At 43.1% G+C, this 16,281-nt stretch overlaps 1 protein-coding gene and 1 pseudogene across 5 annotated transcripts in view; one reads left to right on the top strand and one right to left on the bottom strand.

Annotated features, from left to right (window-relative positions):
* PPP2R1A (protein phosphatase 2 scaffold subunit Aalpha) overlaps window positions 1-4,801 on the top strand; it is a 39,024-nt gene extending 34,223 nt beyond the window's left edge. For 3 of the 4 annotated variants that reach the window (XM_021681453.2, XM_021681455.2, XM_021681454.2), the window contains 4 exons: window positions 367-521; window positions 1,478-1,620; window positions 4,083-4,174; window positions 4,329-4,801. In XM_021681453.2, coding sequence (XP_021537128.1) covers window positions 367-521; window positions 1,478-1,620; window positions 4,083-4,174; window positions 4,329-4,345 — 407 coding nt within the window. In that variant the 3' untranslated portion in view covers window positions 4,346-4,801. The remainder of the gene's footprint in view (window positions 1-366; window positions 522-1,477; window positions 1,621-4,082; window positions 4,175-4,328) is intronic. The other variant, XM_044921997.1, reaches the window with a different exon arrangement.
* Window positions 4,802-15,011: 10,210 nt separating this feature from the next.
* On the bottom strand, window positions 15,012-16,053 carry LOC110573001 (annotated as a pseudogene). The gene has a single exon (XR_002479889.2). The product of XR_002479889.2 is annotated as a vomeronasal type-1 receptor 4-like (transcript).
* Between the last annotated feature and the right edge of the window lie 228 nt (window positions 16,054-16,281).

Genomic DNA, 16,281 nt, shown 5'->3' with positions numbered 1-16,281 from the left:
GTGGAAGCTCAAGTACATGCCTTTGTGAAAGAGGGGGCTTCTCAGTCTTTCGGGGCTGTCGTGAGAACTGCTCATTGTTTTCACTGACGGGTAAAAATTGAAGTTAACAATTGTCTGTATCGTTACTGTTCCAAATACTAATTACTGAGTGATTTGCTTGGGCACATCACTTCTTAGAGCTGTAGTTTGCCCATTTATAAAAGGCCAATAGCGAAACCTGTGTCTTGGAGCCATTGGGAAGATAACCCTGCCTTTAGCACATAGCAAACCGTTCGGTTCACCTGCAGCTTAGTACCTAGGTATGCGAGTGCCTGTCACTCCCTGCCTGCTCACTCCTCCACCTCCTGAACCCCTGCCCTTCTGCAGTCTATGCCATCCGTGAGGCGGCCACCAGCAACCTGAAGAAGTTGGTGGAGAAATTTGGGAAGGAGTGGGCCCATGCCACTATCATCCCCAAGGTCTTGGCCATGTCTGGGGACCCCAACTACCTGCACCGTATGACTACGCTCTTCTGCATCAATGTGAGCGCCCCCACCTGCCCGCTGGCCTGTGCCCAGGGAACTGGGAGTACCTGGGAGAGGAGGGATGGCGGGCGTCCTAAGGAAGACGTCTGGCTTGGGAGTGGGGACATGGTGAGGTTGGGGGGGCAGGGATGAGTCCCCGAGGAACTACAGGCCAGGGGGTGGGGACCTGCATGGTGGGAACCCCAAGACTAGGGAGGCTTGGCCTGCTGAGCAGTGACTGCCAAACCTTTCCGAGCATCCCTCTCCTCCACAAAGTGTATACGTATACTTGTTTATGATTGGTTTTGTGTGCAGGCTCTGGAGTCAGACCTACTCTTTAATTCTAGCTCTGCCATATGTTAGTCACGGACCTTGGGACATTTCCTAACTGCTCGGGTGCTTTAGTTTTCTTACTAGTAGAGCACTCGTGCTGGTAATCACAGTACTCATGAGGTGGTGAAGATTAATCTGGCCGTACGTGCAAAGGGTTTAGAGCAGTTAATGTAATATGCAGCAAGGGTTCCTTTCTGTTCATTTAAATAAACCATACACATAACTAAAAATTAAAAGATAGAATTTAAAAACATATAGGTAGAACTGAGTGTTCTCTGATGATTTCTTCCCACATCTCACCTTGGAGACCATCACACTAAAGGAAGGCATGCCAAGGGTTAGGAATCAAGCCCATCCCCAGAAGATAAAGAGAATTCTGAGGATGGGGAAATGGGACCAGGACAGTCTGGGCTGGGGGTTTCCAGGACAAGGAGACAGTGGTATTTGGCATTAGTGGAGATGGTAGTTTCAGGAGAAGCAGCTGACCCCAGGGTGGGCGAACCTGGGCTCAGAATCCCCCATATTGCCCAGTGTCACCCTCAGGCCTGTTCATCCCTGAGGTGGCCTGGTCAGAGGAAGGGGGAAATGGGAGTTAGCCATGAACTTTGTATAATCACCTCTCTGTTGCTCACCGCCCCCAGGTGCTGTCTGAGGTCTGTGGGCAGGACATCACCACCAAGCACATGCTGCCTACAGTCCTGCGTATGGCTGGGGACCCTGTCGCCAACGTCCGCTTCAATGTGGCCAAGTCCCTACAGAAGATAGGGCCTATCCTGGACAACAGGTGAGGCTTGGATCCTCCCTCACACGCTGGTGGGACTGGTTCTAGGCATCCTAATCTTTGACCTTTGAAGTTGGAGCCTAGGGTTTGAGACCCAGTGTGTGTCTTCGCTTACTGTGTAAACTTGGCTTATCTCTTCACCTTCCCAAGGTCGTAGTTTCCTCAAATGTGGAATGAGAATTCCCGTGGCCTATCTCATAGTGGGAGGGGACAGTGGGGTGGCAGTTCTATATACTAGTAGCAACATGTGAGAAAATGAAATTAACAAATATAAATTATTTTTGTATATGTATGCAATTTGTTGCACCAAAATCATCAAATACCAGGGAATAAATTTAATGAGAGGTGTATCACATCTTTAGTGAAAACTATGAAACACTGCTTTGAGAAATTAAAGATCTGCTTAATATTCATGGATGGGATGGTTCCCCAAATTTCTGTATGGATTCATTATAATCTCAGTCAGTCTTAGCAGATCCTTTACTGAAAATTTGACAAGTTGATTCTGAAGTTAACATGGAAATGAAAAGATCTGGAGTAGCAAAGGTGGTCCTAAAAAAGAAAAAAGTTGGAAGACTTCAACTACCAGATACCAAGACTTAGGACGCCACAGTAATTAAGAAGTGAGGTGTTGGCACAATAATACAGCCCAAAGAAACAGAGTCAAGGGCACAGAAACAGACCCGTGTGTATATAACAGTAGGTACCACTGCAGTTCAGGAGGGAGATGTAGGTATTTTCATACATGACTGGGTCAATTGGATATGCATGTGGGGGTGGGGGGAACCTCCCACTTGGGTATGTAAGCAAATTAGAGTTAACAGATCAGAATCAGAAAAATAAGTAAAGATTCTGGAAGAAAACAGGACAACATCCTTAAGACTTGCAAAGATTTGTTTAAATTGCTCAGATTTGTTAAATAGCTCCCCATGGGAAAAGGCTGATGAGCTCACCTTGAGTAAAAGAACTTCATTGAGGGAGAACATTATGAGAGTAAAATGGTGAGCCACTGATGGGGGGAGGACGTATTTGTAATACATTTTTCTGACAAGGGACTGATTCATCCAGAGTACTTTCCTGCTAGTCAATTAGACAAATGCAAGAGATAGGCAAAACGCAACTTGAACAGGTACTTCCAAAAGAAGATCTCCTCGTAGCCAATGTGTACATGACAAGGTGCCCAGCATCATCAGTCATTGGGAAATTGTAAATGAAAAGACACCCCAGGGGGCGCCTGGGTGGCTCAGTTGGTTAAGCCTCTGCTTCCTGCTCAGGTCATGATGCTGGGGTCTTGGGATCGAGCCCCTCAGCAGGGAGCCTGCTTCTCCCTTTCCCAATCCCCCACTTGTGCACTCCCTCGCTCGCTCTCTGTCAAATAAATAAAATCTTTAGAAGAGAAAAGGACACCCCAGAATGGCTAACCTTAAAAAAATTCAGGGTCATTTGGTGTTGGTAGAATGGCTGGAATTCTCATACACAGCAGATGGGGCTGTAAGTGGTAAATGGGTACAGTCACTGAAAACTGGTAGAATCTAGCGAAGCTAAGAATGTGTTCACTGTGAGCCGGCACAACATGTCCATTTCTGGGCATATATCCAAGAGAAGTGAGTGCTTATTTCTAGCAAAAGGATGTTTGTGGTAGCTTTCTTCATATTAGCCATGAACTGGAAACAGCCCAAGTGCATGTCCACAGTACAGTGGATAAACTGTGGTTTGTTCCTACAAGTGGAGACTGTTCAGTGATGAAGACTCTTGCTCTGCTTCACAACACAGATGATTCTCACCAACCTCATGTTCAGTGAGAAGCCAGACCCAAGAAAACATAGTCTGTGATTCCATTTATATCAAGTTCAAAAATAGGCAAAACGGATCTAGATGGTAGAAGTAAGAATGGTAGTTGTGTGGGGCAGAGGAACAGTTTGTTAACTGAAGGGGACATGCCTTCATTTCTCCCAAACACCTGACTTTCAGTGCAGGTAGATTTCCTAGGGCCCCTTACTTGAGAGTAGATACCTCCCCTTGGCTCCCATTGGGCCAGGTACTTCTTTGGCACTTGACACTTCTCTGTTACTTATGGTCAGTTTGGTCTGTGTCTTCCTTCTAGCCCAAGCTCTCCATGGGCAAGAATCAGGTGTTGGATTTACCACTCTACTCAACCTAATGCAGAGTAGGCCTCAGTAAATACTTTAAATAAAGACATCCATTTGCTGAGCCTCAGAGACCTGTGGGTCCTGTTATTCTGTGCCCCACTTTCCCAGACTGTCTGACCCCCCTTTGCCTATTCTGGATCACTGAGACCTCTGTTCTAGTTTGTTAGACTTCCAGCCTACAAAGTAATTTCATGTCTGGGCTCACATGCCGTCTGTGTGTGTGAACCCCTCCTTGCCCAGGAGCGCTCTGCCTGCCTTGCGGCCCCCTGCCCAGCTTGGCTCACCCCTTTCCTTGCCTTCCCTTTGTCCTTCCAGTACGCTGCAGAGCGAAGTCAAGCCCATCCTAGAGAAGCTGACCCAGGATCAGGATGTGGATGTCAAATACTTTGCCCAGGAAGCTCTGACTGGTAAGGCGTGAACTCGGAGACCCCATCGGGAGGGTGGTCTGCAAGGATGGGCCTAGGCCTGAGAACAGCAGCTCCTGGGAGGGGGATATGCAGGAGCACTTGTGGGCAGAGGGCTAGCTGTGGTTCTGACTCCCTCCTGTTCCTGTTCCCCCAGTTCTGTCTCTCGCCTGATGCTGGAAGAGGAGCCAACGCCGGCCTCTGGTGTCCACCCTCCCCCCCCAGGTCCCTTCCTTGGGGAGACAGAGGGGGGACTTTGGCTGTCACTCCCTGTGCATGGTCTGACCCCAGGCCCCTTCCCTCAGCACGGTTCTTCCTCTCCCCAGCCTGGGAATCTGACTTCTCACTGCCCACCTCCCAAGAGGCTTGGGGGAGCCCAGGTGGGACAGGGCAGTGACCCTGGGAGGAAGGGGCCACTTCTGCCCGCAGGGGAGAGATGTGAGCGTCCCAGGTCACTGGCTCCTGCTGCTGTAATGGGGACCCCCTACCCCATCTACTTCTCCACCTCCTTTCTCCCTTCTTCCTTTCCTTTACCCACCCCCCCCAGTGGTTTTTTTTTGTGTGTCAGCTGTGCCGTTTTTATTTTATTCCTGTTTTCCCTTTTCACAGAGAAATAAAGGTCTAGAAATAGCTGGTCCTCTGGTTTTAGTCAATAGCATGGAGGAGGGGTGCCACACCAGGAGTGTAGCTGGCCTCCAGGATAGAGAGTCCATGAGGTTTCTGGCTAGGAGAGTCCGGTGATGCAGCTAGTTTCACAGACATTAGTCAAGTATGTGGTGGTTCAGAGCAGGTGCCTTGGAGTCAAACTGCCTGGGTCCAGAGCCTAGTTCTTTTAATTAATGGCTGTGTGACCTTTAGTAGGTTACCCAGTTTCTCTAACTCAGTTTTGTGCTTTTAAAATGAGAATAATGATAGAATCTAAATCGCAGCGTGAGACTAAATGAGTTAATACATGTAAAGTGGATAACTGTGCTGCATGGCATGTGAGAAGCAGTCAGCTGGAGTCAGCTATAAGTTGCTGGAGAGCCCCCTGTGGGTCAGGCTCTGTCCCTGAGGAAGTCCCAGGAAAATCAGGGCTGTAACAGGGAATGGGAAGGGGACTGGCAAGATGGGAACCCATTTCCCTCAATATCTGTGTTCCCATTCCTTCACTAATTAATAGAGACACTGATTTGTAGCAGGGCACATGTCTGCCTGGCTTCGAGGCATTTTTCCAGGTCTCTGGACATTCAGTGTGGTGCTGTGACTAAATTCTGGCCAATAACATGTGAACAGAAGTGGTGTGTGCTGCCTCTAGGAAGTGTTCCTAAGGGAGGAGGTGTATGCCCCCTGCGTTTCCTCCTTCCTGCACTCTGGACTGTAGACCAGATGGCTGGAGTGGGAGCAACCGTCTTGGGCCAGGAAGTGATCTTAGGAGCATAGGCCCAGCAAGGTGGCAGAACAAGATAAGAGGAGCCTGGGTCCCTGGTGCTGTGAAAGCCCACACCAATATTGGTTACCTGGGAGAGTTAAACTGTTTGAGTGACTGTTCATTTGGGGTTTCATCACTTGCAGGTCACCCGAATTCTAACTGATGCAGGGGCCAAAGAGCCCCGGAGAGAGGAGCAGGAGACTTAGTGGATGGTGGTACGTGTAAGGTTTCACAAAGGACGTGATACTGAGTGAAATTTTGCTCAACAGGGTGGAGGGGAAATTGGCACTGGGTGGCAAAGTGGTATTACTGGCTCAGCCCTCATGTTACTGAATCCATACTGATTGTTAGGCCCAACTGTCCTGGGGGATGAGGGGTAGGAGATCCTGTTCCTCCCATTATTCGCTTATGTTAGTTTCATAAGAGAAGGACCTGTGGTTTAAGTTTGGTCCCCCACCCTACACCCAACACAAATGTACCGTACTTTCCTAGGATATAAATACTTGAAGGACTCACTGAGTGAAGAATTCTTCACTGGGTGAAGAATTGATGAGTTTGGGAGGTGGGGCAGTGTGGTCACCTTCAGCCTGATGAATGAAAGTTCAGTTGGCAATCCACCACTAATTCCTAAAAGGACATTCAAATGAATGCTCCATCGTGTTTCATTTATATTTTACTGGATAACAACCCACCCCCCAAAATTAGTGATTTAAAACAATGAAAATGTATTATTCCTCATAATTCTGCAGTCTGAGCCCAGCTCAGTTGGAAGATTCCTCTGCTCCATACGGTATCTACTAGGGCTGGAATGTTCAAGACAACTTCTTCACCCCCATGTCTGGGAGTACCACCTCAGCTGAGGCCTGGTACACCGTCTCTCACTGTGGCCTCTCCAGGGTGGCTGGATCTCTTTATCTGATGGCTTATGGTTCCAGAGCCGTTTCCAAGAGAACAAGTCCCAGTTTACAAGTGCGTTCAAACCTCTGCTTGCATCACAAGCTGAAACAAGTCACGTGGCCAAGTCCAGAGTCAGTGCAGGAGGTGACCTCGCAAGATGTGGAAACCTAGAGGTGTGGTTCACTGGGGGATGCCAGTGTGACAGTCGGCCACACATGGTCCAGAGAGAAACTTTGGGCTCCATCTTTGCTTTGCTACAGGCAGGTGGAGGCATCAACAGCATAAGGAGACAAGGCCGATTACAGAGTATATTGAGCGTTTGGAGCAAGCTGAAGATTTAAACTTTATCCTGGAAGCCAGAGCAGCCACACGGGTTTTTGGTAAAGGACTGACAGTATCAGAATTGAAGGGGGAGACCTGAAGCCAGGAAACCTGGGAGGATATGGTCTAAGCAAGAGAGGAGTTTTGAGCTGGAGGCAGGTACCATGCAGTTGGGGAGGTTGTAGGTAAAAAGGGAAACAAAGCTTCCCAAGGAGACAGATTGGGACTTGGTGACACTTGGATAGGGGAGTAAAGGGAAGGATGCAGTCATCTTGGCAACCAGGATTCAAGGCTTCTGAGATTCACCTGGGAAAGGAGGGTTCCTGCAAACCCACATGTACTTCAGCATCTCCAGCCTTTGAACCTCTACCTGGAAAGCTTTCCCTCCTCGCTTCTTGGGAAACAGAAGTAATTCAGTACGGAGAGTGGGGAAAGAGGTGGAGTGGCATAGGGGAGCATGGATAAGTGTGTAGGGGCCAGATCTTGATGAGCCTCCAAATACCGGGAAGGGATTGAATGTGACCCAGAGGGACCAGATGGAGTAAGACTCGGCCGGGGGTGGGGGGGGCGGGGGATCTTTCCAGGGTCAGATGAAGTTGGTGCCGTGGAGGAGGCTGGGATGATGGTCCTGGGGGCAAGGGAAGGAAGCTGGGTCTGGGGCTGAGGAGAGTATGCAGAGACATTGAGGAGGTGGCTTTGAGGCCACTTCTGCTTTTCAAACCCACAGGAAGTTACAAGAGAAGCAGCTGGAAGGAAGGTCCTGTTGCTCTTCTGTTCTCAGATTAATCAAAACATGAAGTCTCAACACATGCCCTGTCATCAGCCCTCCTGTCTCGAGGAAATCCCCACTCAAGCCACTCCCTTTAGTTCTTCCCTGTCCAGCTATGTTTTTCAGTTGAGGACACAGACCCAGAGTGTTTTGGGTGTCTGATGTGGGCTCTTACGGACTTACCAGATCAGAACTCAACAAATCTCTCCCAGAAGAAAAAAATGCCTTAATTTCCTCTGGTAGCTTAAGATCCTTTTAGGGCCCAGCCAAGGACGGAAGCTGGCCCTACAAGCTAGATGAGAAGAAGCAGGGCATGGCTGGCCCTATAGGAAATTGGAGTCCTAATCTCTTAACCATGATGCAAAATGTAGAAATCCATGGTAGGCTTTTTAATGAGTTATTTGGGGCAAAACCTGATCTGAGCTACTATAGCAGCAAAACCCCAACTTAGACTTTGGAGTTTTTATCCCTCTTGCATGGAATACACATCACAGCCAGAAACAGTGTCTTGGGAATATATGGAATGTATTCAATTAGTAATCAAAAGACTGTCCACAAAAGTCTGGGCCCAGATGGCTTCAGTGAATTCTACCAAAACATTTAAAGGATTAATACCAATTTTTCACAAACTTTTTCAGAAGTAGAAGAGGAGAGAACACTTCCCAACTCATTCTGAGGCCAGCATTAGTGTAATATACCCTATCAATAAAAGACAACATGATCATCTCCATTGATGCTTAAAAAAAAAAGCATTTAACAAAATCCACACTTTCACGATAAAAACACTCAATAAACTAGAAATAGGAATTTCCATAACCTGGTAAAAGGTATCTACAAAAACCCACACATAACATAATAATGGTAAAAGATTGGGTTCTTATCATATAAGATAAGCGAGACAAAAATACCCACTCGTGCCACTTCTTTTCAACATTGTAGTAGTAGTTCAGGGTAATTAGGCAAGAAAAATAAAAGAAAAGGCATGCAGATTGGAAAGGAAGAAGTAGAACTGTATTTGCAGATGACATGATCATGTATATAGGAAATTCTAAGGAATCCACTAAAAAAAAAAAACAGTAAACAAGTTCAGTAAGATTGCAGGACACAAATATACAAAAATAATTTGTATGTCTGTACATTGGCAGATAATGTTGGTAAGGAAGTGGAGATACTGGAATCCTCATACAGTGAGTTACCATTTTGCCCACCTATTGTACTTCTAGGTATATACCCAAGAGAATTGAAAACCTATGTCCCCATAAGAACTTATACATAAATACTGATAACAGCATTCTTCACAATAGCCAAAATGTGGAAACCATCCAAATGTCCATCAACTGATGAAGCGTGGTGTATCCATATAATGGGTATTAGCCTTAAAAATGAATGAAGGATTGGGATGCCTGGGTGGCTCAGTCAGTTGAGCGTCTGACTCTTGATTTTGATTCAGATCATGATCTTGGGGTCATGAGATAGAGCCCTGTGTAGGGCTCCCCGCTCAGCAGGGAGCCTGCTTGAGATTCTTTCCCTCTGCTCCTCCTCCTGTTCACGCTCTCTCAAAATAAATCACTTAAAAAAAGTGAAGTATTGATACATGCTACAACATGGATGGGTTTTGGAAACATCTCATGAAAGTAGCCAGACACAAAAGGCCAAGTATTATTGTAGGATTCTGTTTTACTTGTACCTTTGGTATCATATCTAAGAAATCATTGCCAAATCTAATGTCATGAAAGTTTTGACCAATGTTTTATTCTAAGAGTTTTAGGTCTTTGATGCATTTTGAGTTAATTTTTGCATATGGTGTTAGGTAGGAATCCAACTTCATTGTTTTGGCCTGTGGGTGTTCAGTTATCCTAGTACCATTTCTTGAATAGCCTTGGCACTCTTAAAAATCATTTGACCATAAAGGCAAGTACCACACTACTTTGATTACAGGAGCTTTGTTTTGAAATCAGGAAAGTGAGTTCAGTACAGTAGCTTTGTTCTTTTTCAAGATTGTTTTGGTTATTGAGGGTCCCTTAAGATTCCATATGAAGATTAGGATGGGTTTTTCTATTTCTGCAAAAGACATCATTGGGGCTTTGATAGGGATTGCATTAAATCTGTAGATTGCTTTGGGTAGTAGTGACATTTTAGCAATAGTCTTCCCATCCATGAACATGGGATGCATTTCCATTTATTTTACATGTTTAATTCTTTGAGAAATGTTTAGTAGTTTTCATTGTAGAAGTCTTTTACCTCTGGTTAATTCCTTATTCTTTTTGATGCTATTGTAAATGAAATTGTTTTTATAATTTCCTTTTCAGATTGTTCATGGCTAGCATATAAAAATGCAACTGATTTTTCTGTTGACTTTTTATTTTGCTAGTTTGGTGAATTCATTTATTCTAACAGTTTTATTCTGGAATTTTTAGGCTTTTCTACATAGAAGATTTTATCATCTGCAAACATAATTTTACTTTTTCCTTTCCAATTTGGATGCCTTTTTTTCTTACAGATTTCCTCTGTTTAGGACTTCTAGTACTGTATTGAATAGAAGTGATGAGAGTGGGCACCATTGTTCTTAATCTCAGAGGAAAAGCTTTACTTTAACTCTTGAGTATGTGATAATTGACTGTGGGCTTTTCATATATAGCCTTTATTTTGTTGAGGTGCATTCCTTCTATACTCAGTTTGTTGAGAGTTTTTATCATGAAAGGATTTTGAAGTTTGTTAAGTGCTTTCTACAGTTACTGAGATGATCATAATTTTTATCCTTCATTCTGTTAATGTGGTCTATGACATTTGTTGATTTGCATATGTTGAACCATCCTTCCATCCCAAGGATAAATCTTACTTGATTATGGTGTATGGAACTTTTTATGTGCTTTTGAATTGGGTTTGCTAATAATTTGTTGAGGATTTTTGCATCAGTATTCATCAGGTATATTGACCTGTAGTTTTGTTTCCTTATAGTGTCCTTCTCTGGCTTTGGTATCAGAGTCATGCTGACCTTGTGAAATGAGTTTGGGAGTGTTCCCTCCTCTTCAGTTTTTTGGAGGAGTTTTAGAAGAACTGGTGTTAATTCTTTAAATGTTTGGTAGAATTCACGGGTGAAACGATCTGGACCTGGGCTTTTTTTTGTTGGGTTTTTGATTGCTTATTCAGTCTCTTTATTTGTTATTGGTCTGTTCAGATTTTCTGTTTCTTCATTATCCAGTCTTGGTAGGCTTGTATGTATCTAGGAATTTATTTCTTCTAGATTATCTGGTTTGTTAGCATATTATTTTTCATAGTGATTTCTTATGATCCTTTGTATTTCTGTGGAATCAGTTGTAATGTTTCCTCTTTCGTTTACAATTTTTTTGAGTCCTCCCCCCGCGCCCTTTTTTTTTTGGTTTGTCTAGCTAACAATTTGTCATTTTCTTCAAAAAAAAAAAAAAAAACCCTTAGTTTCAGATTTTTTTTTCCTATTGTATTTGTTGTCTCTATTACATTTAGTTCTGGTCTACTCTTTATTATTTCCTCCCTTCTGTTAAGTCTTAGTTTGTTCTTTTTTTTTTTTTTTTTTTAGTTTCTTGAGGCATAATGTTACATTGCTTATATGAGATATTTTTTCTTTTTTAAAGATTTTATTTATTTATTTGAGACAGAGAGAATGAGAGAGACAGCACATGAGAGGGGGGAGGGTCAGAGGGAGAAGCAGGCTCCCTGCTGAGCAGGGAGCCCGATGCGGGACTCGATCCCGGGACTCCAGGATCATGACCTGAGCCGAAGGCAGTCGCTTAACCAACTGAGCCACCCAGGCGCCCTGAGATATTTTTTCTTAATGTAGGTATTTATTACTATAATCTTCCTCTTAGAACTGCTTTTGCTGCATCCTATAACTTTTGGTATGTTGTGTTTCCATTTTCATTTGTCTCAGTATACTTTCTGATTTCCCCTTTTGATTTTTTTTTGACTTGTTGATTGTTCAGGAGTGTGTTAATTTTCACATTTCTGTGAATTTCCCAGTTTTCCTCCTTTTACTGATTTCTAGTTTCATGCCATTATGTTTCAGAAAAAATACATGATATGATTTCAGTCTTCTTAAATTTGTTAAGATGTGCTTTATAGCCCAACATATGATATGCCTTATAAAATGCTCCATGTACGCTTGAAAAGATATTATTCTAGTGCTGTTGGATGGAATGTTCTATATATCTCTGTTAGGTCCATTTGGTCTATAGTGTTCTTCATGTCTGCTCTTTCCTTGCTGATTTTCTGCCTGGATGATGCATTAATGTTGAAAATGGGGTATTGAAGTCCCCTACTGTCATTGTATTATTGTCCACTTTTCCCTTCAGGTCTGTCAGTATTTGCTTTAAATACTGGGGTACTCCAATACTGGGTTATATGTATGTATATTTGTTGTAGCCTCTTGATGAATTGACCCCTTTATCACTATATGTTGATTTTTTTGTCTCTTATGACTGATAATGACTGAAAGTCTGTCTTATCTGATGTAAGTATAGCTGCTCTTACTCTCTTTGGTTTCATTTGTATGGAATATCTTTTTCCATTCCTTCACTTTCAGCCTATGTGCATCCTTTCTTCTGCTCTAGACTGTTGTTCAGTATCTGTAGTAAATTTTTCAGTTCCTTTGTTCTGATTCTTCAGCTCCAAGATTTCTGTTTGATACTTGTATTTTCTCTCTCTTTGTTGAAATTCTCACTTTGTTCATGCACTGTTCTCCTGACTTGATTGAGTAACCTATGATGGTTATTTTGAACTCTTTGTCAGGTAAATCATATATTTACATTTTATTAGGGTTGGTTTCTGGAGACTTATCTCCTTCCTTTGTTTGAGATATGTTTCCCTGTTTCATCATTTTCCTTGACTCTGTGTTGGTATCTGTGCATTAGGGAAAAAACAGCCACCTGTACCAGTCTTCATGGACTGGGCTTGTAGATTTTGGGAGCCTCTCAAATCTTGACACTAGTCCGAACTACTATCTTTGTTGTAGTGGCCCCAGACATCTAAAATATGCTGGGTCCTGTCAGTCTGAGAGAGGAGAGACAGAAGCCAGTCTTTCAGGCATCCCCCAGAGAAGTTGGGACTTTGGACATACAGTCAGCTCTCCTCTGCCCGGGGAGAATGTGGAATCTAAACTTTTTCTTCTGTTCACACTGCGTTGAGCTGGAAGAGGAGTTACGTTGCCTGCTTATATGCTTGTTTAAACCTCTCTTTATTCCCTTGGCCTCCAGGCATCTAGAGTATACCAGGTTCCATCAGCCCTCTGAGACAGAAGACAAACCAATCCCTTGGGCAGCCCTTGGAAAAGTTGGAACTTTGGTTGTGTGATACAGCTCTTTCTTCCCTCAGGGACGCTGGGAGCTGTGCCAGGGGTAAGGATTATGGCAAGAGTGTCTCAGATTTTCCTACCAGCCTCAGTGTGACTGGTTTGACGCTCACCCAGGATGCAGGAACCTCTCAACTAGTTTATGGATTTCAAACAAAAGGAATGCATCTGTTTTTTGTTGTTGAATCACTGTGTCTGTTGGGGAAAGGAGGGTTCTGGGCATTCTGACACCACCCTCACAGGCACATTTCCTTGTTTCCAACAGCCTTTGGCTGTTCACTGGTAAGAGACATGTAGGTATAATGCTTTTCATTCACCCAGTTTCTATCAGCCTTGATAACTCCTCAGTTATCCTGCCGGAAGGAGAGTAAAAACAGACTAGTCAAGCTGTTTGTTTCAGGCCTGCCTCTCACTGCCTGGGTTAACATCACACACCAACCACAAGACTAAAATGAAAATGACAGAAAATACTAGGCATGGATAAAGTTGTGTATAAACCAGGCGTGTCATACACTTTTGGTGGGTATGAAATTTGTACAAACTTTTTGAAAACTGGCTGTTATCTCCAAAAGCTGAGTAGATGTAAACCTGTGACCCAAAAGTTCCTCTATCAAATATGTACCCAAAAGAAATTTATACATGTATCACCAAGCCACATTGTAGAATTTACATACCAGTGCTATCTATTCATGATAGCCCCAAAATGAAACCCACTCACATGCATGGACAGAAGAATGATTAAATTGGTTGATTGATTAAAAAAAAATTGATGTTCACACAATGGAATTCTGTCACCAATAGCATGAAAAAAAAACCAAACAGATAAATTAACAAACATGGAATTTTATTTTTTTAAAAAGATTTATTTACTTGAGAGAGCGGTCGTTCATGCGAGTGGGGAGAGGGACAGAGAGGGAGGGAGGGAGAATCCTAAGCATACTCCCCACTGAGCATGGAGCCTGACATGGGGCTCAATTCCACAACCCATGAGATCATGACCTAAGCTGAAATCATGAGTTGGACACAACCAACTGAGCCACTCAGGTGCCCCCAAACAAGGAATTTTAAAAGCCAAATACAAAAGAGTTCATGCTCTAGGATTCCGTTCATTTGAATTACAAAGAGGTGAAATTTATGTATGCAGTTAGATGTCACAATAGTGGTTACTCTTGGGGATAGTAACTGGGAGGGCATGAGGAAACATCCATAAGGTTATCAGTGTTTTCTTTTTTAATCTAGGATCTATACACAAGTGTGTTCAGTTTGTGAAATTTGAGTGAGCGGTGCACTCATGAGCTATGCATAAAAAATATTTTTTAATACGTATCAGCAACTAAAAAAATTAGTTTAAGAAGGTAAATAGGTTAGTATTCAGTGACCTTATATTGTCAAGGTGGAGGTTAACTGTATTAAATAACTTTACATCATGATTTGTTTTTACAAGTATTGTGCAAATTCTGGGTTGAAATCTAAGATACTAAATCTACAGCACCTCAGAAAAGGTAAAATGTGGAATTATTAACACAGAAGTCAACCTAGAATAAACTAGAACAGGTACCATGAAGCACACATAATAAGTTGGTAAATGTTTTCCAAATTTGCCCATTGTTAAACATGGAAGACTAATCCTGTTAAAGTCAAATGTTTGACTACATTCATTTAGATATTTTTATCAAGAGATAGAACTAGGACGTAAGAACTAAAGTAGGTAAATGAAAAATACATTTCATATATGTTAAGGTAATCAACTAGAAGGGCAAGATAAGTATTTTGAATTTTACTTTCTTATATACAATTTTCCAATATTGTGGGTGGGTGATCATAATCAGATTGATATGAACACACATGAATGTGTAAACACACGCACACATTTTATAATATACAAATATGTGCACGTGTGTGTGTTTACCACCACTCTTGTAATGTCACTGTTTCCTACGATTTTGAGGGGGATGAGTGAATGAATGACTGAATATTGGGTGAAACCCTCAGTTTACATTTTCCTCCTAGACGAGGGACTTTGTATTATGTAGGCAAGGCAGAGCATGGATACACTGTGCTCATGGCTTATGAACAGACAGTTGGGAAACCGTGATTACTGAAGTGGTGCTCCAGAAGATCAGTTGGGATTATCAAAAACAGACATAAGGACTTGAAAGATGGAGGAGAGGATGTTAAAGTAGACAAAGGTGCTCACCAGGAGAAAGATGGTTTTGGTGGCTGTGGACTCAGATGATGTGGAGGAGACGTTGGTCCTGTGAATGTGTTGGACCTTCTGTTTGTGCCTGTACAGGATAAAAACCATGTGGCTGCTGGCCCAGAGCCTGAGCCCCAAACACAGCACATCAGGGGATGATAACAATGCTGCATACAATGAGTCTCTGGCTTTGTCATGACGAACCGAAGAACAGTATCCAAAATCTGTTTGCGATGTTTTTGTTGCTCCATTTACCGGTGATACACATAAGAAAAATTGTGTTTACCAGCCTGTGCAGGATCCAGCACAGGGCTGTGGAGGTGCTTATGTACTTGGGAGCTTTCACTTTAAGCCCTCTCCACCTGGAGTTCCTGGGACTGAGCATGATGGCCTGGAAGACACTCCAGAAGCAGGTGCTACCCTTGGACACAACCCTGCCCACTCTGTGAACATACAAAAAAAGTTTGCATCCAAAATCATTGAGGAAATGTCTCAACCCAAAAGGTATCGTTATGTGGGGACTCCTTTAGGCAGAAAGCCCAAGGAGTTGGCTATAATCAGGGGCTTGAGAATCAAATCTATGGACCTTGGCCTGCACCCAGTAAAATAAAGGATGATATAATGGTAAAGAAGAGAGAAATTGCCCTGGATTCCAGCCATAGTCTATGATGAAATCATCCCCACTGCCAAATCCCCAACAGTCATCTTGTCAGTTCCCAGTGACTAAGTTTATCTTCTGAGCTAAAGGATCCTGAATGGGCGCAGGTTAGGTGTATCATGTCAACTGAAATCCATTATTCTCCACTTACTATTAGTTCCACTAAGAAATGTTGACTTAATGTTTTTCTTTTACTAAGAGTTTTCTACAGGTTGAATGTGTAACTTTTAAAGAGCCCTTATAAGGTAAAATCACTTCTGTGAAGGCACCATGTGAGAACTTCTTCATGCTTCACGAATCTATGAGGCCGGCACCACTGTGGCTGTAACTAAAAGATGAAGAGAACAGATACACAGAGAGGTTAAGTATTTGTCAAAATCTGCTTAGGGCAGAGCAGAGACTTGAAATGGGTTGTGCTGTGTCAAAATTCCAGAAATAGCGGAATTAAAACACCCTAATCAACAAATAGTATTTAGTAAGACTTCATTGTGTATATGAGAACTGTTGATGAACAGGGAGCTTTCAAATTTAAAA

The sequence above is a fragment of the Neomonachus schauinslandi genome, chromosome 16 (assembly GCF_002201575.2).
Source record: "Neomonachus schauinslandi chromosome 16, ASM220157v2, whole genome shotgun sequence".
Taxonomy (NCBI): Eukaryota; Metazoa; Chordata; class Mammalia; order Carnivora; family Phocidae; genus Neomonachus; species Neomonachus schauinslandi.
The sequence above is the reverse complement of the archived record's forward strand: the minus strand, read 5'-3'. Positions and strand labels throughout refer to the sequence as shown.